Source organism: Notolepis coatsorum, assembly GCF_963971535.1.
Source record: "Notolepis coatsorum genome assembly, chromosome: 1".
Classification (NCBI taxonomy): Eukaryota; Metazoa; Chordata; class Actinopteri; order Aulopiformes; family Paralepididae; genus Notolepis; species Notolepis coatsorum.
Window position 1 is genome coordinate 110,327,253 of NC_140165.1, and position 23,240 is coordinate 110,350,492.

The following is a 23,240-nucleotide window of genomic DNA, read 5'->3' on the forward strand; positions in this document are numbered from 1 at the left end:
CTCTTTCTCTCTATTTGTCTCTGTCTATTTCCCTCTCTACTGTGGCTCTCCCTCCCTCATTCCTCTCTCTCTCTCTCTCTCTCTCTCTCTCTCTCTCTCTCTCTCTCTCTCTCTCTCTCTCTCTCTGTCTCTGTCTCTGTCTCTCTCTCTCTCTGTCTCTGTCTCTGTCTCTCTCTCTCGCTCTCGCTCTCGCTCTCGCTCTCGCTCTCGCTCTCGCTCTCGCTCTCTCTCGCTCTCTCTCGCTCTCTCTCTCTCTCTCTATGACTCTCCTTCCTTCTTGTTCCTCTTACTCCCTCTCTTTTTCATCCCTATTACACTCTCTCTCTTTCTCTCACTCTCATTTTCTCTCTCACACACCTCTCTCCCTTACTCTCCCCTCTTTCCATCTCTCCCTCCCCTCTCTCTGTCTCTCTCCCTCATCTCTCTCTCTCTCTCTCTCCCTCACTCTCTCCCTTCACCCCCCCATTCCTCTGTATATCATCCCTATTCTCTTGTTCTTTTCACTATTGACCTTGTGGAATATCATATATAATACTAGGTATCCTACTGGATTGTGTGTACATACTGCAGTGAGCACAGCATCGCAGGAATAGGTGTCTCGCCCAGGGCTCGACGAGCTCACCACAGACAGACAGACGGATATCCATTAGAAGTCTCTCTCTGTCTCACCACGACACCAAGGGTGGAAATCCAATCCCACCAGACCACCACCGCAAACCCGCCATAAAAGTGAAGCATTATTTTCAACGAGGTGAACTAGGTAAATAAACCTAGGCTTCTCGGAAACACAAGCATATCGGTGCTTCACGACTCCTCTCACGTGTTCCCGGGGATCTGTTCCCGGCATCTGTTTCTTCCCTTGTGTTTCTTCTGGTGGCTGTAGCAACACACCAACATTTTAGATTAATTATTTCCTTCCCTGCCTGGCTACCCCACACCCAAGAGGGAAACAACTTTTACAAACTGGGCAGTACATTAGGTAAGCAGTAGGGGGGGGGGGGGGGGGGGGGGTAGCAATTCTGAACAGCCTGTCAATCTGACGGCTTCAAACCCTGGCCAAGCCTGTCCAAGGAGTCCCCATGTCATCTTCCTGCAGAGCCTAAATAACATGTCAGACTGCCACAATCCATAAAAAGACTTGGCAAAACACATTTTCCCCTTGAACATCTACCAATTGTGTGTGTGTGTGTGTGTGTGTGTGTGTGTGTGTGTGTGTGTGTGTGTGTGTGTGTGTGTGTGTGTGTGCGTGTGTGTTACAGATTTTATCCACAAGATCACAGTGCAGGCGTCGCCAGGCCTGGAGAAGAGGAGGAACTCACCAGACCTGGGGTCAGGCTCGTCCCCGTCCTTCGGGCCCCGCTTCAGAGCCATCCAGCGTACGTAGAGGCCCCTCCTCCCCCCCCCTGCTCAGACGGGCCACACACACACAGCTGCTGCGCATGTACACACAAACACTCATGCACACACACACACACACATACACACACAAACACTCATGCACACTAACTCACAGACAGACTGGCGGATCCACACGCACTCGCACTCTCACACACACACGCACACACACACACACACACACACACACACACACACACACACACACACACACACACACACACACACACACACACACACACACACACACACACACCAACAACACACCCCACACCCACCCTTTTCCCCCCAACAATAGACTGTTCCAGTCCAAATATTATCTGACTTCCTTTGAATGGCTCAGCATTCTACTGGCTTTTTTCTTTTTTATTCCCTTTTTTTTTTTTTTTTTTTACACTGCAGTTCCTAATTCCCTGTGTGGGCGCAGTTACAGGTATGCCCCAGCGGGGGGAGCTGTTGAGCCATTCTTTGATCGTTCAGACAGACAGACACCCCCCGCCGCAGCTTCTTACATGCATGTAGCGGCTACTGTGCGGTTGACTGATTTAGAAATAAGTGAGGAGGAATTCATTGCTTCAGGAGAGGAGGAGGCGGTGGTGGAGGAGAAGGAGGAGGAGGAGAGGGGGCACTAAGCGAGGGGTTGCGGTAGTTGTGGTGATTTACAATGGTGCATCTCTTTCTAGTGCCAGGCTCTCAGACAAATGCCCAGAGATTGTTTCCTCTTCGTGTGTGTGTGTGTGTGTGTGTGTGTGTGTGGAGGGGGGGGGGGGGCTCACACGGCTGGTGTAAAAGGAGCAAACCCCCCTCAACAGAGAGCAGCGTGTTGTGGCGAGGCAGGCAGCAGGCACGCTGCGAAAAGGTCGGTACCTAAAAGCGTCGCAAATGGGTTAGCTAATCCAAAACAGCTGTTAACTTCATTATGGGTCCAAGCAGCGGAGCCGCTGGAATCCTATTGTATCTGTAAGGATTATTATTTTTTTTTTTTCTCCGCTAAAAGCATGCGCAGCTCATAAACCTTAGGTCCCAGATCAAACCTTATTCTCCCCCCCCCCCCCCCCCCCCCTACTACTCTGGCAAGGCCACGCACCCATGCCTGCCAGATGGTGGCACTGTAATAAGGAATCACACTTAAAAGGCCATAACTCCCACACCTTATGTCCAACTGACAGGAAACGTAATACAGCTGAACGTGCTGCTGGAACCACTGTCTGCCATACTGAACTGCTGCCATTTTGCATGCTGACTCACTATAACAATATGCTTACAATAGGGACATACAAATGAATTAGCATTAAATGCGAATCCACTAGTATGCTATGCTAATATGCTATCCTGTGACCTTTTCTTGCGCCACCATCAGGCCAAACTGACAACAGGATATCTTGACCTTCTCCGTAGTAGCAGCATGATGTCATAATGGCCAATGACATTGTACGTAATGCCTACATGCATAATGCCATAATGCGAAATGTCAAAATGCACAATGCCATATTGCTTAATATGCTTCAGTTCCCCGTGTACCCAGTGGTTGGACCTCTGCAATGGCCACGTACAGCTTATCCTTTCTTCATTAAAACAGTGGTGGGGTGGTTCTCACATGGCTAATTACTCTCCTTAATGCAAATTCACACAGGCTTTGAGTGTCGTTAGGATGATTTAGAGCTGTGGTTCTCAACCTTTTTTGGCCTGAAATGCACCAAGAGTCAAACCAGACTCTCAAGACGACACCAAGAGTCAAACCAGACTCTCAAGATGAAACCAAGAGTCAAACCAGACTCTCAAGATGAAACCAAGAGTCAAACCAGACTCTCAAGACGACACCAAGAGTCAAACCAGACTCTCATGACGACACCAAGAGTCAAACCAGACTCTCAAGACGACACCAAGAGTCAAACCAGACTCTCAAGACGACACCAAGAGTCAAACCAGACTCTCAAGACCAGGGGTCTCAAACTCAATTTACCTGGGGGCCGCTGGAGGTAGAGTCTGGGTGAGGCTGGGCCGCATCAAATATTCCACAAAAAAAGGGTTTCCAAGTATTCCAAAAATGTATTAATACATCAACAAACTACCCCTTTGCCTCATCATAAAACCTCACAAACACTAGCAACTGAGCATTCTCAGTGGTGTCAGTGGACTCATCCACAGCTACCACTGTGCATTTTTTTTATTCTATCACAAAGCTGTTTAATGAAATCATCAGCCAGTATTTCAGTTATTCTGGTTGCTGTGCGATCTGAGGAGGATTTGCTTTTGTTTGCCTTCAAACATGGTCTCCATCACTTCAGTCATACATTATTTTATTATTTATGCGTCAGAGAATTGCTTCTTGTGTTTAGCCAACACCCATGCCACTGAGTGAGGACTTGGTTGCTTTTTATCGTTGTGACATAACTTTAACAATAATTCTGCTTGCAGCTTGATATGATGATTTCATTCCATTTATTTTTGTGGTTCTTAGTGCTGAAAGGTTGCATCAAAATAACTGTGTTTTGTTTCGTATTGGCGTTTCAAATTGCGTTTCAAATTGCCACTCTTCACAAGAGCTACCGTTTCTTGGCACATTGTGCTGGTTGGAGGGAGGATGAACGCATATTTTTCAGTCCATTCACCTTTGAATTGCAGCAATTTTCACTGTTGACTTTTATTTTACTGGCCATCTTTGAACATGCTATATTTTTCTACTAGCTGCCTGCTGGCAAAACTATGCTACTCGCTACAGTACCTGCAGATTAGACTACTGTAGATGCGCTGTCAACTCTCGCTCTGACTCCGACCCGTTGAAAGAGACAACACGCATTCCGTGAAGACCCGCCCTACTCTGCCTCTGATTCGCAGACTGTGGGTGGGGGGGGGATGCTGACGGGACGCTGAATATGATTGGACCAAAGCAGTAGACGGACACAGACAGTTGGAGCAGTGCAGCAGGACAGGAGCTTGCAGAGATAGCGGAGAATTTCGAGGATACGCACTGATGACAGGATATAATATTTCCTTCCACTTGGTATCACTCCGGAATCACGTTTACTAACGTTGCTGCCATGAGCCTGCGCTATGGTAGCCTACAAGTGATAAAATAAATAAAACGCCCAACTTGCGCAACGACTCGGCAAAAGGTTGCGCGCGGGCCGCACTAACACTAAACTTTGATGTCAAGTAGGGGGCCGCAAAATATCATCCTGCGGGCCGCAATTGGCCCGCGGGCCGCGAGTTTGAGACCCCTGCTCAAGATGAAACCAAGAGTCAAACCAGACTCTCAAGACGACACCAAGAGTCAAACCAGACTCTCAAGACGACACCAAGAGTCAAACCAGACTCTCAAGACGACACCAAGAGTCAAACCAGACTCTCAAGACGACACCAAGAGTCAAACCAGACTCTCAAGACGACACCAAGAGTCAAACCAGACTCTCAAGACGACACCAAGAGTCAAACCAGACTCTCAAGACGACACCAAAAGTCAAACCAGACTCTCAAGACGAGGCCAAGAGTCAAACCAGACTCTCATGACGACACCAAGAGTCAAACCAGACTCTCAAGACGACACCAAGAGTCAAACCAGACTCTCAAGACGACACCAAGAGTCAAACCAGACTCTCAAGACGACACCAAGAGTCAAACCAGACTCTCATGACGACACCAAGAGTCAAACCAGACTCTCAAGACGACACCACGAGTCAAACCAGACTCTCAAGACGACACCAAGAGTCAAACCAGACTCTCAAGACGACACCAAGAGTCAAACCAGACTCTCAAGACGACACCAAGAGTCAAACCAGACTCTCAAGACGACACCAAAAGTCAAACCAGACTCTCAAGACGACGCCAATTTACAGTCATAGTAACAGTCACAGTTATGGAGATTGTCTCAAATGTCCTGATTATATTGTCATTAGAGCTATTTCTCCTATGATATCAAGGCCTATGACTAATTCAGTGAGAAAACGTTTCCTTGTTGATGTGCAATTTGACTTCAGAAACATAGACGAGAGAACAGTGCAATCAATGTTGAGAACAAGAAGCACTTCTATGTGGAGGTAACAGGCATCTGATTAACAAGTGCAGATATTGTACAGTATTTGTGTTTATCTCTTCGATTTCCTACTAGTTATGAATAAGCGGGCGTTGAAATCATATTTTTTATGAATCCTCATAAAAAATGTATTAGTCTAAAATTCCAAGGCACACTTGATCTTTCTTCACAGCCGCGGCGCACTTCAGAAAACCACTGATATAGAGGACACTCTGTTGCTGTTGCCCTCTGAGAAGCATGCAGTGATTTAGGAAACTTTGGGGGGTTGTTTTGTAGAGGGTGAGATGAATGCTAACGTCAGCCTCTCTATAGGCTGCCTGCATGACGAGAGGGCTGGGGGATCAGCTGATTGTTCACTCTTCGGTTGATTGAAATATGTAAACGGAATGTATTTTATATATATATATATATATATTAGGGCTGTCAGTTTATCTCGTTAATTAGATTAATTAATTACACAGCAAATTATCGCGTTATGAAAATGTACTCAAAATTAATAAATACAAAAAATTACTTTTTTAATCTCATTCATTCCATAAGAACGTAGAATACACATTTACAGACTTTTTTTTATATGGTCCATTTGCATGTTCTTGGTATCTGATTCTAGGGACATCTATGGATCTCAGGGAATGTATTCCCAGTGTCAGAAATACTGTGTCTGTTAGGCTTGAGTAAATTGTAATGAACCAAATGAGAATATCAATTACATTTTTTTTTTATATCTTTGACTGTGAATAACACCATCCTAAAATTGACCAGACCTGAAAAATCTAAGCAAATGAATAAATGGAAGATGATTAAACAGAAGGTTTTGTAGATACAGTACTGAATTCTGCCATCCGGACACATGCCATTTGAAATATGTATCTTAGGGGCGGCTGGGTGGCGCAGCGGACATTGCGCTCGTCACCAACGCAAGAGACACCGGGTTCGATTCCGGCTGTCGGTGTTGCCTCCGGCTCGGGCCGGCCGTCATACTAACTCAATTGGCAGAGTTTAGCGGGTGGAAGTCGATGGGTGGTAATCTGGACGTTGTAAACAGCGACTCCTACGGTTTTTAATCGCCTGACAGCACTAATATAATATAGGTGGGCATACAGTAGATAATTTTTTTTAATCTAGATTAATCTATCTGCAATCCTGGAGTTAATCTAGATTAATCTAGATTAAAATGGCTCAAAAAAAATTTATCTGCCGAAGGCATTCAAAATATGTGTGTTCTACCCAAATAATGACCAGAGGAGGAGATTTATCCTCTCCTCTTCATCTGAGGAGTCACTAGCTGTTCTATCTCCTTGTTCAACAGCATGAACATGTCTCTTCTTTTTGTAATTTCCAGTGTTTCTTTTAAAACCAGACTTTTCCAGATTTTCTGTGCCCTTCCTTTGATGCCATTTCCAGTGTTACACTGATATTGACAGCTCTCTCCAGTGTCAAATCACTCTCTGTCAGTAGTTTCTTCTGTGCACCTTCATTTCTTAATCCACACACAAGCCTCTCAATGTGTCTTTTAGTGAATCTCTAAATTCACAATGCTGCTGACTGGTTGCTCACACACAGACTGCTGCAGAAGCAGGTTTCTCAACAAATTCAGTGCAAGCTAACTGCAAGTAACAGTTCCATTGCTCCTCATTGTCATCAAACGGTCCAATATTTTCAATAACCCAAGCCATTTCTGTTGTAAACACTCACGATAGTCCAGTCGATCCTTCCTTTAGTGTGTAAAGTGGATTTCCTCCTCTTGTAGATGTTTCCAAGTGCTCCTCGCTAAGCTAACATGGTAAACAAAGCTCCCGACGGACTTCTTCTTTCTTGCATTGCGCAGATTCAGACGTCCTCATCGCCGAATTGTGTTATATCCTGAGGACTTCTTAACCTCACCTATATAACAATGATTACCGGACCACTACTTTAGTTTGACACATTATTCTGACTACAGCTCAGGTACATACATTTTACATTTACATTTAGTCATTTAGCTGACGCTTTTATCCAAAGCGACTTACAAGTTCTGTACGACAAGCCATCAGGAAGGGCACAACTCTATCAGCTGAGCAACAATGTTCATCAAAGTGTTGAGTGCTACAGTGTAGGTTAGTTTATTAGGATAATAATTAATTCAGATAATGGTTGAAGAAGATGCATCTGTTTCTAAGCTGGCCCCACATACATTTTCTTTTTTTTAAACACATGGTGGCGCTGGCGTGTTGTCATAGTGGTGCTGCGCCCCTATACTATTGTTTAGGGAAAGCCATATATATTATACTGTACGAACTTACTAGTTATACCACTGGTCAGTATGGCTTACTACCATGGTATATATATTTATACCTGTATCACTGTACATAATTATACTGTACATACATCAGTTTAGCATATTACTCAGTAGCCTGTTATATATATATATCATATCGCTGCTGGCGGGACAAAACCTCATAACTCCAAAAACCCAACTTTTCAGCAGATGAAAAAAACGAACACAGATTTGAGGGCGAATAGAGTTAGGAGGTTTAGACAGATGATCGGTTTAATGCTTTCCCATTGTTTAAACTTTGTAAAACCCACACACACATATGGAGGATGATCTACGGAGTTGATTTATATTAAAAAAAAATTAGTTATGAGGTTTTGTCCCGCCAGCAGCGATATGTAATCACTTGTACATTCTTAATGCTGTTACATTACAAGAAAATTCACCCTCCTGAATTAGTTCAACAGTGGTTTGACCAATCTCAATCCCTCCAAGTATTGATAACTGTTGGATTTGTAGCATTAGGCTACTCCTCACAATCTACAGTATATTTAGTACCAAATATTTCATAATATACTTTTACTTCTGTAATTCCCCCCAGTAGTTATTTTTCTTTCTTTTCAAATCTTTTTTTGATATCTCCCAAAACATCTGAAGTCAACTGGTCTCCAATTTATCAAACAAAACACAAACTAAGCAAGACAGAGAGAATATGAATAAATTAAATAAAAACAAACAGGGTTGGGGGTGTGTGTGTGTGTGCGTGCCCTGCGACAAGAACTTTCGTCTAGTTTAGCTCATAGAGACTTCATTTTTCAATCCCTTCTAATAATCATAATTTCCTTGATATTTTTTAGTTTTATTGCAAAGTCATTGTTGGTTCTAATTTACATGGTACAGACAAGCAATCTTATTTCCCATTTTCTTTACAATACAATTATAACGGCGTAAAATAAAAATTAATTATAATTACATATTATATAAACATCAATGAGTAGAAGACTCATTAGTAAACAAGAGAGCAAACCAGGCGAGCAAGATAAGAGGAAGAAAAAAACATTAGATATTTAAGAAAATAAAGTGCAGGAAATTTAGCTCTGTTTCTTCTCATGTTACAGGAGTTGTATTAAAACTTTGAGTGCCAGCAGGGGGCGCACGGGTTGGCTCTGGATTGCCAACGCTCTATTCAATGAGAGAGTGAGCACATTTGCAAACGCATAAACTATATCTTAAATTATGGCTATGTGTTTAATACGCCCGTCGCTTATCAATGACTTGTTTGCAGTCAACATTGTCCAAACGGATTTTAATTTAATCGGTTCATTTCCGTTTTATACCATTTTGAAAAACGCTCGTTTTTTTAAACTTCCAGAAAAAAAAAGCTTTACTGTAATACACAAAACACGTTGTCATTTTCCTGCCTATTTATGAATCGTTTTCAAATAAACGCTAGATTATCGATAGTATATGTGTACTTACGCACGCTAGAGAAGCGGGCTGAAAAATCTATTATCTTATTTCCTGATCAGCACACACACATATGGGACACGCTGAGATATAGGTGAAAAGAGCTCTGGAAAATAGACTGGTAAAATAGATTCCTTACCTCAGATCAGATGTTCTCCAAAAAGATTATTCCAATTCCTGATCGCCATTCCAAATATCGATCGCGTTTATTGATCCAATGCTGGGTACTGGTAACTAGGGCTGTCTTAAATACTTCGAAGCTTCGAAGCTTCGTTCGATGGCACAAGCTTCGAACATTAAAAAAAAATCGAAGTAAAAAAATAAAAATAAAAATCTATTTTTTTTTTCATTTTTTATTTTTATTTTTTTTACTTCGGTGTGTGTGTCTGTGTGTGTGTGCATGGGGCCATTGGGTGGGGCCGGGGGACAAATACACTGGAGGAAAGGAACCCAGCTCAGCACTGCCCAAATTATATCATCACTATTGCCTGTTTGAAGGATATCATCCTCAAACACATATACACCACCTACACGCCTATTCTCAGTCCTTGCCCCACAATGGTGGAATGAACTACCCACCCCAGTTAGGACAGCCAAATACCGTCCAATCTTTCGCCGTCGACTAAAGACTCACTTCTTCAACCATTATCTGAAATAAAATAAAAAAAATAAAAAAATCTAACCCTAACTAACCTTACTGTCATGCACTTGTCCTAATAAACTAACCTACACTGTAACACGCAACACTTTGATGAATATTGTTACTCAGCTGATAGAGTTGTATCCTTCCTGATGACCTGTCGTACAGAACTTGTAAGTCGCTTTGGATAAAAGCGTCAGCTAAATGACTAAATGTAAATGTGAATGTAAATGCCTTGTAGAATTCCACACATAAGAAAGAAAGATACTGGGATGAATAAACAAAATAGGAAATAAAATGTAGAAATGCATGCAATACATAAATAAATATGAATCTCCATATATGAAATAGAACATTTAGATAAGGTGCTACTGAGATATTTTGGTGAGTTCTTTGTTTTTTTGTGGAAGTAGCCCTTCTTAAAAATGCATGAACATTCACTGATAATTGGTCTGTAGTGGAGTCTACAAGGTCTACATTGCCGGACCATGTAGAATCCGGACCTTGTAGACTGACATAATTCTGTGCATAGTTTAGTCTACACAGGCCATATTTCAAATAATCAAAATCTTACTTCATTCATCTTAAACATTCTTGATTTGGGGGATTGGTAGTTCCCATGAAATCTGAAGTTGTTCAAACGACAACAGCGATCCACCTTGAATTAAATCACACAGCCGAGTTGGCTGCGTCACAGTCACGAAAGGGGCTACTTAATTCATTAATCCAATCCACTTTATTTATAGAGCACATTTAAAAACAACAACGTTTACCAAAGTGCTGTACAAGTCCCACAACATAAGATTAATAAATAAATTACATAAAAAAAAAAAAAAAAATTAAATTTTTTTTAATTCGAAGCTTCGAATTAAAATCGAAGCTCGGCCCCTGAAGCTTCGATTGCCAAAAAAAAATTCGAAGGTCAGCCCTACTGGTAACACATATTCCACGCTGTTCTGCGGCTCGGCAATGAGTGGGATCGTCTCCGGTTACATGCCTGACAAGTAAAATGTGGAATCCGGACTCTTTTTTTCCATCCATTTCATTCAGTCCAATCCAATGGGGTGCAATACCATCCGGAGAGACGATAGGGGGCGGTATTTTCCCTGTTCGAGCTCAGACAGATCCCCACTGGTAACGTGAGGCTAGATTGATGAAACATTTATGGAAATCGATAATAAAAAAAACAACGATTAAATAACGAGATTTCTCGTTCTTGGCACTCAACGCATGGCATGAACTAACGAGATTTCTCGTCGTTGGCACTCAAAGTGTTAACAATCATTCATCTACACCTTCACCCTCATACCCTTTACATGTCTTAACACTGGTCCCCTGCCTTATCAAACACTCTCCTCCCTGCAATCCTCAATCTAAGCTTCTCCAAGTGGAGGATGTCACCCAGCTCTCTTCCCTTGATGTTCTGAGTGGAGGTAGGGATCATCGCTTCATCGAGGTTACGGGGTGGACACCCTCCTTCTTTGGTGCCTCATTGATGACAGGGTGACGACACCTCATCGATGACAGGGCCACGACACCTCATTGATGACGGGGTCACGACACCTCATTGATGACAGGGCCACGACACCTCATTGATGACAGGGCGACGACACCTCATTGATGACAGGGCCACGACACCTCATTGATGACGGGGCCACGACACCTCATTGATGACAGGGCCACGACACCTCATTGATGACGGGGCCACGACACCTCATTGATGACAGGGCCACGACACCTCATTGATGACAGGGCCACGACACCTCATTGATGACAGGGCCACTCGCCGCCCTGTGTTACTATTTTAAGTATAATCTAATTGATCAGCAAAAATATAGGTCTCTCTCTCTCTTTATCTCTCTCTCTGCAGTCAGTCCCAGTGATAACAGCCGGGCGTTCGGTCTGAGCTCCGTCTGGCCCCTGGAGCAGGCCAACGGAGATATGAGGCTGGGCCCCCACTGGAGACCCCAGAGCCCCAAGAGCCCCAAGAGCCCCAAAGTCCTTCGCCTCAGTCCCCAGGAAAGCAGGTGAAGCTCCTCCTCCTCCTCTTCCTCCCCCAGACCTCATCATGGCCTCCCATTTACAGCCATAGTGAATCAATGTGAGAAATCTATTTAGAGGAATTACTGTGTGGTTTTTCTATGACGTTGATTCATTTCTATTTTGTTTAGTCCATTTTAGTCAATGTTTTTGCGCCATTCATCACCTCGCTTATGCGCATGCCTGGATTACCGACCGGGCCCCCGGGCATCAGGATTCTTGTGTATATCAATTTCATAATTTGGAATATGTGCCCATGCAAGCATAATTTCAATTGAAAGGGACCCCAGCATAGGGCTGGGCGATATGGCCAAAAACGTTATCGCGATAAAATTATAAAATTATTTTCATATAACTCGATATCGATAATTATCGTCGATATAATGTCTGTCAAGTTTAATTAACTTATTATACCCGGCGCCGATGGACGGGCTATTAATAGACTTGTTTTGCTGCTGTGAATGTCTCGAGAGTCGAGTTGATGTCGTCATCAGTCCGCGCACGTTAGCAGTTAGCCAAAGCAAGCGGAGTATCTCATGACAATGTACTAAAAATGACCCTAAACTACTCTGTTCCGCCCAATTCATTGCAACGACGTCCACCGTATACCCCACACTACTATAACAGTTACCCTCAGAATTCAAAACACACACCAACTCGGCAGGTAACCTGTAAAATAGCGCCGTGCAAGCTAATTAGCCCTAGCCAGCCTCGTTTCCGAGCGGAGTAACTCATGACAATGTACTAAAAATGACCCTAAAATACTCTGTTCCGCCCCAATTCATTGCAACGACGTCCACCGTATACCCCACACTACTATAACAGTTACCCTCAGAATTCAAAACACACACCAACTCGGCAGGTAAACTGTAAAATAGCGCCGTGCAAGCTAATTAGCCCTAGCCAGCCTTGTTTACTGAGTCCTACCTCCGCGTCTCCTTCCGGGTCTCCTTCCGCTATCTGCCATCTCCTTCACTGATTGGTTGTTAGTGCGTGTGCTCATATCCAAGCTTGGAAAATCGATATATCGAAACTTTGCGACCACGTTTCATGTTTATTTCGAGGAAATAATTTATCGCGATAGTTATCGTTATCGTTTTATCGCCCAGCCCTACCCCAGCATACTTACAAGTACATACAATTATCATAAAGAACACAGTGGTGAGTGCTGTAGTTATCGCCTGTAATAAACCTCCCAATGCGAATTTGTTGTCGAGCCAGATTCCAAGATATTTGTATTCTGTAACCCTTTCAATATTTTAACCATTTACAGTAACAACCCCTACTGTAACTGCTCCCAATGAGCAGGTTGGCACCTTGCATGGTTGCCTCCGCCGTCGGGGTGTGAATGTGTGAGTGAATGGGCGAATGTGAGGCACACGTTGTGAAGCGCTTTGGATAAAAAGCACTATAAAAACGCACCATTTACCGTTTAGCAATAAGAGCGTTTTGGCGTCATGGCTATACAACACACAGCTGTGTCATCCGCATATAGATGAGCCTGACAACCTTTCAATGAGGAGACCGTATCAATTATATAATTGGTAAAGAGGACTGGACCTAAAATGTAACCCTGTGGAACTTCACACACTTGACAACTTTCAAACAAATAATCCTGAAACCAGTCACACGCCTTTCTACCTATACCAATATTACATGGTGTTTGTAAGAGCAAATAATGATCAACTGTGTCAAATGCTTTTGACAGATCCACAAAAAGGGCAACACAGTGCTTCTCGTCATCTATTGCAGATACTAATGTAATTCGTAAACGAATGTAACAGCTGAAACAGTGCTGTGATTAGCTCCAAATCCAGATTGGCGTGGATTTAAAACTGAGTGAGAGGAAAGACTTGAGTTGATTGTTTAAGGACTCCAGAGTTTTGGCCAAGCGTGGTAGCTTGGAAATTGGATTGTAATTATTTAAAACGCCTCTATCACCGATCTCCATACACAATTTACAGTTGGCACAATTTACCCATTGAAATAGAAATATTAAATACATGTGCCAACTGCTCAGCAATAACTGGGGCAACAAAAAAAGCATCTAATCATTCTAGCATTCAGCATCATTCTAATCCATCCTCACTAGTAGAACACCTTGAATCAATGGACTGCAATGCCTCAAGAACATCACCAGGAGAGAAAGGATGGAAATGAAACGGAGAAGCATGGTTCATAGTACACACACATTCATGAATGAATGAATGAAAAACTTTATTTAACAGATTGCAGAATGGGTACAATACAGTACGGCTCAATACACACAATTGTTAAGGGGATGCAGACCAGAGAAAGACGTTTGTCTTGTTTACATCAGGGTCCCCCATTTTCAATTCATAGTGACATTTATGACATACACAACATATATGACATCATGACATTTATGGCATAGGGACATACATGACATACAGGTATATAGTACTGTTACATTACATCATGGTGATAATTTACAGGGGACCCTAGGTACTCTTTTTCAAACAGATGGCCAGCAACAGCAAAATGTTTGTTGAATGCAAGGCAGATCTCATTCTGATCATTATGATCAATACGTGTAAATCAATAAATCAATGTAGGTAGGGAATCAGTAGTTGTATTTTTGCTTCGATTTACCACTTTCCAAAGTGTTGCTGGGTTTGCATAGGAGTTCGTGATTAGGTCTAGATAATAGCTACATTAAACTTTTCTCACAGCAGAGGTGTGTTTATTTCGGATGTGTCTGAACGATAGCCAGTGTCTGGCAAGAGACCGTTCCTATCTTTAAACAGAGTCGATACATCCGGGGGAGAGAACCACGATGCTGTTCTATCTTTAACTCTAAGCCTCTTCAAGGGTGTATGTTTATCAATGAATAAATTAAATGATTCTGTGAAGAAATCCAGGGCTGCATGGACCTCAAAGATATCTGATGTATAATGGATGTCGCTATTCATAATATCTTCCATTAACACTTTCGCGGCCACTGGGATCCGTCTAATCTCACTCTATAAGGCCAGTTTATCATAACAACCTTTCATTGTGCGTGAGGCTGTTTGTAGAGCTAAATCTATACTTTATATTATTGCTATCTGTCCATTGTCATTGTCAATTGACACTATAAACCGTCCCTTCAATATGCCTTAAATAAAAAAAATACATCAATACGTTCCCATTTTATAGCGTTGTGAATATGATCTATATACCGCAATGTTCTGGGGTATTTCCTGGAAGGCGAGATACAAGGCGCTAAGCTAAATAACGTTAAATCGAATGGCGTTTCGGCTATACACAAGCTAGAGCTAAAACTCAAAATGCATATTATCGGTATCATGGTCCACCATGAATGCAAGAAAAGGGGGGGGGGGGGCGGGGGACGTCGTTTCTGATTATTGATTACCAATAACGGCATTAGCCTCATTCGCTGATCGGCTGGTCGGCTATCAAAGCAAGGCCCGATCGGGCTGTAATTTACGTGAAAAAGCTCTTACCGTGGGCCGGTTGGATCTCAAAAAGGATTTCCCAGTTATCGATCGCCATCTGGTATGTTGTGAAGGATCAGATTAAACCGAATATGTATATTTATTTATATATATATATTTAATTGTATTTGTATATCGTTTGATATCCCCTGTATATTCCTTGTACAATATGCATTGAATATCCCCGTTTCTACTAAACAGCCCATAATAGTTTCATTCTACCATTGGACGAGAACCTGGCGCCAGGTTGCCATACCCCTAGGTCCAAGTTCAATCGTGCCGCCTAACATGCCGAGGCAAACCCCCGGTTCCGCGCAGTAATATGTCGGGCGAAATACGTGTGGTACTATTTGTTTATAGCGCATATATATATGGCGCTCGTAAAGTAGAACTTCCCTTTTAGTCCAGTTCTTTACCCTCCAACAGAGTGACAGACGCAAAAGCCTCCCCACGAAGCACGTGCGGTGTAGTAGGGCCTACTTGGCCCAGAATAGGCATTGAGAGATCGTGTAGATTAATAGTTGAATGGTCATAGTTTGGCACCATACCGTCGAGTTGGACGTATTCTATTAAGCTAATAATAGTCTATTTATGTATGGTGCATCGTTCGGTTCGAGTTCTACAGTTATCAGTACCCCCATCGTTCCTGACGTTATCTGGACGCTTATCCAGGCTGGTCAGACCCCTAGTGGTGATTGCATCCGAGGAGCTCCGGGTCAAGAGCGACTGGACCTGTATATTGGATTACTCTACCCGACGACGGCGAGCCTTCCACGGCTCTTGGATTATGCTTTGTGTGCTTTGATTATTCCATGGATAAAGGCCAACACTGTCGAGTGTTGGAATTACCCCCCGGAGAGGACTCCAGGTGAGGCGGCGCTCTACACGTGAGGTCGCACCACGTCTCTCCGTTGTGGACCGGCAGATACCGTTCCACAGAGGGTCCAGCTGTATTCGTCTGCTGCCCGAGGTTCTGTGGGCACTGTGTCTAAGACTTTGGATTCTCCCAAGACACCGTCGGCCAGATGGGATACCGCCAGCGGCTTCTCTAACCCCCCCCTCCTACTGTCTTACAACCAGCGGGACCCCCCCCCCCCTTAGTGTATCCAGCTATAATCATTTAAGTACCATCGCTATCGTTTCCTAAATATTCCAGGTTGTATACTTACTCCCTGCGCAACCAGAGATTGGACATTCAATGTTGATTTACCTACGAATACTCATTTGCCATAAAAGTGCATATTCAATATTTCAAATCATAAATGTAATTAAGTGAATGTTGTATACACCCTTTGCTGTATTAAATATTCGATTTGGTACATTTGTGTTGGTTCGTTTCATCAGGTGGGAAAGTGTTCATCATACTTATATCTTGTACTGGGTGGCCAGAAGTTAAAGTACATGAGGTAGTGGTATTAAATATCATATCTAACAATACAGTCAGGGAATTGTACCCCTCAGCTACAATTGGTCCTTCGAGCCGGAGGGTAACTAGTGTAATATTAATATAGTGTTATTAATATCGAAATGGCCTATGATGAACACTCCACGAAACGATCCTTTTAACCTAGAACGCCCGCGGCGCAGACGACAGACACCTCAGTACTTAGAGGCTTACACTGTCAGTCAACTACCTAGCCTTCGACAAACGGTAAACGTGGTAAAAGTAGAAAGTAAAATTATGTCTGACCTTAACGACCAGGTTTCCCCGACCACAGAGGCCCTAGTAGGTCCTAATGTAACTGACCAAGCCCACGGTGGGGACCAGGAGGGAATTGACATGCCTTTACCCCCCGCCACTACTAAAGAAGTAGTCCCCGACACGCCCCGGGAGGAAGACAACCCTACAGAGAGAGAACTCTGCACGGAAGAAGAAGAGGAGAGCGCCGAGGAACTAGAGCTCCAGGACTCCCCAACGAGTACCCCCAGGAGCGGTTCACGCAGGAGCGGCTCACCTCCACTACCGCCTTCCCCCAGCGAAGCGGAGAGGATACTACAACAGGCGTTCCTCGTCAGCCTGACAGCCTCTACCGAACGCGATCGGCTCCAAGCACAGACGCTTAGCGAGCGCGAACGTCTCCAAGCCCAGGCGACCAGCGAGCGCGAACACCTCCAAGCACAGCAACGGAGCGAAGAACAGCGCACATGTCTGGAGATGAGACGCTTCCAGATGGAAGAGAATATGGCAAGAGACCGGGCCGACGCCCAGCGCGCCGCTGCCGGTGCCCAAAGAGAAACAGAGCGCGCCGCCGCCGACGCCCAGCGCGCCGCTGCCGGTGCCCAAAGAGACGCAGAGCGCGACAGACTACAAGCGCAACTAATAGAGCAGCTGATCAAAAGGACAACTCCCTCTCCCTCCGCCAGGGGCTCAAGGAACTCGTCGAGACAGCAGTCAAGAGCAGCGTCACCGCAACGAGCAAGCGACCCTGAACTTGACCAACAGACCGAGTCTAGACCCCCCGCAGACCCCCTTCCCATACCGGTCCAAGCGAGACCCAGCTACAAGGAAGGAGCGGCCTACACTGCGGAGAAGCTAAATAAACGATTACAAGATCTGGAAGATTTGATAGAAGAAGAAGAGGGAGAAGAGGAGAACCAAGCCCGACGACAGCACAGTACTCCACCGGACCAGGAGGTCCCATACAGTCCAGGCTATACCCCCGCGGCGCTGCGCTACAGACCCCCGACTCTATTTACGGGTGAGCACGACGCACGACCAGCCCCGAGGAACAGTACCTGGACCAGCGGGCCATGGTACCCTGCCAGTACCAGCCCACAGCGAGGCGCAAGAGGGGACTCGCCCAGGAGGTCTCTCCCCCAACGCTCGCCGATGTATCCGCCATCCACGGCGTCATACGACGCCACGCCGTCATTCCCAGACTTCGCCTATGAGAGTCGAGCACAGTACACGGAGCTCCGGATGTGCTTAGAGACAATGATGGTGGATGTCGCTGATGAACGCCACAAGTATGCGATATTATTGAAGCACCTGAAAGTACCGCGAGCGCACAATATAGCGCTAGCCTATGCTACCTCCTCGACCCCATACACAGCGGCCCTTGCAGCGCTGGATCAAAGATATGGACGTATATGGGATTACGTAATCCAGGAGATGAGGCATATTGACCGCCTACCCCCAGCCACAGACAATCGCTCACTAGACGACCTGTCAATCAAAGTGCAGTCCCTGGTGGGGATGCTGGGAGCTCAACGGGAGAAGGGCAGGCATGAGCTGTACGCCAACTCTAACGTTGAGAGGATTTTGGAGAAGCTGCCACCCGCAAGACAGGAGCGCTTTCGGCGGCAGAGGGACTACCGAGATCCCGACGGCCCCGAGCCATCCCTCCTTGATCTGGCCGACTTCCTGGCGAGAGAGGTCAGCAGCTTACGACTGGATACCTTCGGGCGGAGCACGCCAAGCTCCAGAGAGGGACCCAGGAGAATAAGTGATGGAAGAAGATCGGTGACTGTCATGCACCAATCAGAGTCAGTACCGAGCAGTAAGAGTCACAGCACCCCCTCGAGAAAGGAGAAGTGGAAGATAGCGTGTCCCTACTGTGAGAAAGAACACTGGCTGTCACAATGTGACTCATTCACAAAGATGAATGCAGAAGAAGTGAGCCAATGGATAAAGTCCAACCGGCGCTGTTATCGATGTGCGCGGCCCCACATGGCAGCCGAATGCCGCCTAAAGAAAAGGTGCAGCCGGTGCGATGGAGCCCATCTAGATATACTACACGATAGTAACGGAAGACGGCCTATACCTGCACCACGGAGCGGCACCAAGGCAAGTGTCATGTACATTGACCCCGCCAGCAGCAACGGAGCTCAAGTGCTCTTAAAGGTAGTCCGTGTGACATTGAGCTACCAGGATAAAGTCATGGACACTTACGCCGTCCTTGATGACGGGTCAGAGAAGACCCTTCTGCTCGCCTCCGCTGCGACTCAACTGGGACTGCGGGGGAGCAAGAACGAAATGACGATTCGGACAATAAGAAGAGATTTAAAGACGATAAAGGGCGAGAATGTCTCCTTCACTATCGCAGCCAACGGGCAGCCAGAGCGACGGTACGAGATCACAAATGCTTTCACCAGCCAAGAAATAGGACTCTCGCAGTACACCTACCCTGTCACCAAGTTGATGGATAAATATGTGCACCTGCGCCAATTACCTATCCCGCTCATAGACGGCGCTACCCCGACCCTGTTGATAGGCTCCGACCATGCAGAACTCATAGTCCCGATTGACCGGGTCCATACAGGTCCCCGAGGCTGTCCTGCAGCAGTCGAGACCCGCCTAGGATGGACATTACAAGGCCCCCTCGCTAAATCTCTCAACCGAACCGCAGCCACTAGCTGCTTCCACTCCAGAACGACAGAAGAAGACACCACTCTCCTGCAGCATGTCGAGAGGCTATGGACCCTAGAGACAATGCCCTTTAAGAACGAAAAGAAAGACATTCGCTCTAAAGAAGACATTTACGCCATCCACCTACTCGAGCAGGGGACAAAGAGAGTCACAGTCGGCGGAGTGATGAGATACGCAACTCCACTCCTGAGGCGAGAGGGAATGCCCCCCTTTCACGCAAAGAAAGACGCCACGGAGCGCTATCTACTGAACACAGAGCGGCGCCTAGCCAAAGACCCCGCTCAACAGAGTGTGTACCGAGCTGAGATTGAGAAGCTAATCACAGCGGGACACGTAACAAAGATTGACATTAAAGAGGCCGATCAGACGACCGAATCATGGTACGTGCCGCATCACAAGGTCCATCACAATGGCAAGGATCGCATTGTGTTTAACTGCAGCTACCAGATCGGATCCCAAAATCTGAATAAAGAGCTCTTGCCCGGCCCCACACTCGGCCCCTCCCTACTAGGCGTGCTACTGCGCTTCCGCCAGGACAAGGTGGCTATAAGCGGGGATATCAAAGGGATGTTCTTGCAAGTGAGACTAGTAGAGGAGGACAAGCCTCTGCTACGGTTCCTATGGAGAGAGAAGATCGGAGATGAGAACCCATCCATCTACCAGTGGGAAGTACTCCCCTTCGGAACCACATGCAGCCCGTGCTGTGCTACATTTGCACTACAGAAACACGTCACAGAGGACCCAGCAGCAGATGAAGAGGTCCAACACAGTGTGAAGAACAGTTTCTACGTAGACAACTGTCTACAAAGCGTCTCGACTCAAGAAGAAGCCGAGGCTCTCCTAATCAAGTTACGCGCCTCCCTAATCAAAGGAGGCTTTGATCTCAGGCAGTGGGCCAGCAGTGACCCGCACGTATTGCGCAGCCTCTCCTCCGCAGACAAGGCTGCCAGCAGCGAGACCTGGATGGCGACAATCCCAGGAGAAGCCCAAGAAATGACACTACGATTAGTCTGGCGCTTCAAAACAGACTCGCTCCACTATAGACACAAACCCTTGGCTCCAGAGCAAGGAAGGTCGGCGGCGATACCGACCACCAGACGGACTGTGTACAGAACACTCGCCAGACAATATGACCCGCTGGGATGTATTCTACCCTACACCACCAGGGCAAAGATGATTGTACGAGCACTATGGGACAAGGACCAGGGCTGGGACGACCCAATACCCGCACACCTTGCCTCAACATGGAGAGAGTGGGAGACGGAACTCCGCTCACTCCCAGGTGTCAATATACGCCGCAGCTACCTCCCATCCACAGTGAGGCCAGAGACATGCGAGATTGAGCTACATGTCTTCAGCGATGCCTCCGAAGTAGCCTACGGATCGGTTGCTTATTTGCGTGCCCAAGAGATGGGAGGAGAGATACACACTGCTTTCATACTGGCCCGCTCAAGGATAGCCCCACCTAAGCAACAATCTATCCCACGTCTAGAGCTCTGCGCAGCCCTCGCAGGAGCGCATCTAGCCACGTTAATCCAACGTGAACTCACCATTCCGGTGCATAGAACAATCTTGTGGTCAGATTCCACGACAGTACTCACATGGATTAAGTCTGATTCATGCAGATACAAAGTCTTCGTGGGAGTCAGAGTCACCGAGATTCAAGAATTAACGGAAGAAGCAAGCTGGAGGTATGTGGATACCAAACACAACCCAGCTGACGTCATCACCCGGGGAATGTCCCTGGATGACCTAACCCGTCGCAACATCTACAGTGACGGACCAGCATTCCTCCAGCTCCCGGAAGGAGATTGGCCTACGCCCACCCCGAGGGAAGCAAGTAGCGAGGAGGCTGAGAACAAGAAGCCTATGTTCTGTGGACTGAGCACTGTCGCCTCCACAGACCCGAACATAGATGACTGCATTACCCTAGAGAGTGCGCAACAAAGAACATTCCTGCGGCACCACCCAGAGATTCAGTCCACCACTGACATGTCAGCAGCTGACTACGAAGAAGCAGAACTTCTTCTACTACAACGAGCCCAGAGAGACTCGTTCCCTGATGAGCTAGACTGTCTACAGGGAGGAAACCCCGTCCCATCAGACAGCAGACTGATTCACCTGGCACCAGAGAGTGACGCACATAATCTCATCAGAGTGGGTGGTCGCCTGCGGAGAGCCCCCGATCTACCAGATGACATTAAGCACCCGATTGTCTTGAACAGCCGACACAAGGTCACAGAGCTGATCATAAAGAAATACGGCGAGGATGTGCACCACGCCGGAGCAGAGAGAGTCTTCGCGGAGATCAGACGTCGTTATTGGATATTGCAAGGCAGAGAAGCAGTACGGCGCTTCCAGCGAACCTGTCTAGACTGCCGTAAGTGGCGCGCGCAGCCCAGCATACCACGGATGGCTGACCTACCCCCCTGTCGCCTCCGAATCGGCGACAAGCCATTCCACTCCACAGGCATGGACTGTTTTGGCCCGTTGTATATAAAGAGAGGAAGAGGCACCGAGAAGCGGTGGGGTATTGTATTCAAATGCATGACCACCAGAGCGATACATATCGAGCTCCTTCCGACCATGAGCACAGACTCATTCCTTATGGCCTTCCGGAGATTCATATCACGGAAAGGACAACCGTCTACATTGTTGTCTGATCACGGGACCAACTTCAAAGGCGGAGAAAGAGAGCTGAGAGAGAGCTTCCAAGCTATGGGCCCAGAACTTAAGACCCACCTCGCTCCAGCCCAGGTTGACTTCCAGTTTAATCCCCCGAACGCACCCCACTTCGGTGGAACCTGGGAACGAGAAGTACGTTCTATAAAGACAGCCCTGTATGCCGTACTCGGAGCCCAGACTGTGGCAGAGGAAGTCCTAATGACAGTCCTCACGGAGATCGAGGGAGTATTGAACTCAAAGCCCCTCGGTTACGTCTCCAGTGATGTAGCAGATGTCGACCCAGTCACCCCCAACACACTCCTAATGGGGCGGCTGGACCCCGCGCTACCCCAGACAATGTACAGGCCCGAAGAAGCGAACGGCCGAAGAATGTGGAGGTACAGCCAAGTACTAGCTGACAAGTTTTGGAGCAGCTTCCTACTTCACTACCTACCGTCTCTACAGACCCGCCAGAAGTGGGTAAAAGAGAGAGACAATTTGACAGAAGGAACAGTCGTCATGATAGTTGACCAGTCACTCCCCAGAGCTATGTGGCCGGCTGGCCGCGTAAGCAAAGTGATCACCGGTGCCGATGGCAAGGTCCGAGCAGCTGAAGTACTCGTCCAAGGGCGCACCTACACACGGCCCGTGGCGAGGCTCATAGAACTGCCCCGACTCCCAGATACTATCGATGATGACCATGACCCTATGACTTTGTGAGTTGACTGACCCTTACAGCGGACCTTGAGTGGAAGACAGTGCGGTTAATCTGTCTCTGCTTAGCTAATTAGGTGGGACTAATTAGGGGGCGGCTGTTGTGAAGGATCAGATTAAACCGAATATGTATATTTATTTATATATATATATTTAATTGTATTTGTATATCGTTTGATATCCCCTGTATATTCCTTGTACAATAT

The 23,240-nt window shown here is 46.2% G+C and overlaps 1 protein-coding gene across 1 annotated transcript in view; it reads left to right on the plus strand.

The window, feature by feature from the left end:
• The window catches only part of LOC311247390 (mitogen-activated protein kinase kinase kinase 11), a 132,319-nt gene that overhangs the window by 98,227 nt on the left and 10,852 nt on the right, over positions 1 to 23,240 (plus strand). Inside the window, 2 exon segments of the mRNA XM_084337772.1 lie at positions 1,260 to 1,376; positions 11,660 to 11,816. Of these exon segments, the coding sequence (XP_084193898.1) occupies positions 1,260 to 1,376; positions 11,660 to 11,816 (274 nt within the window).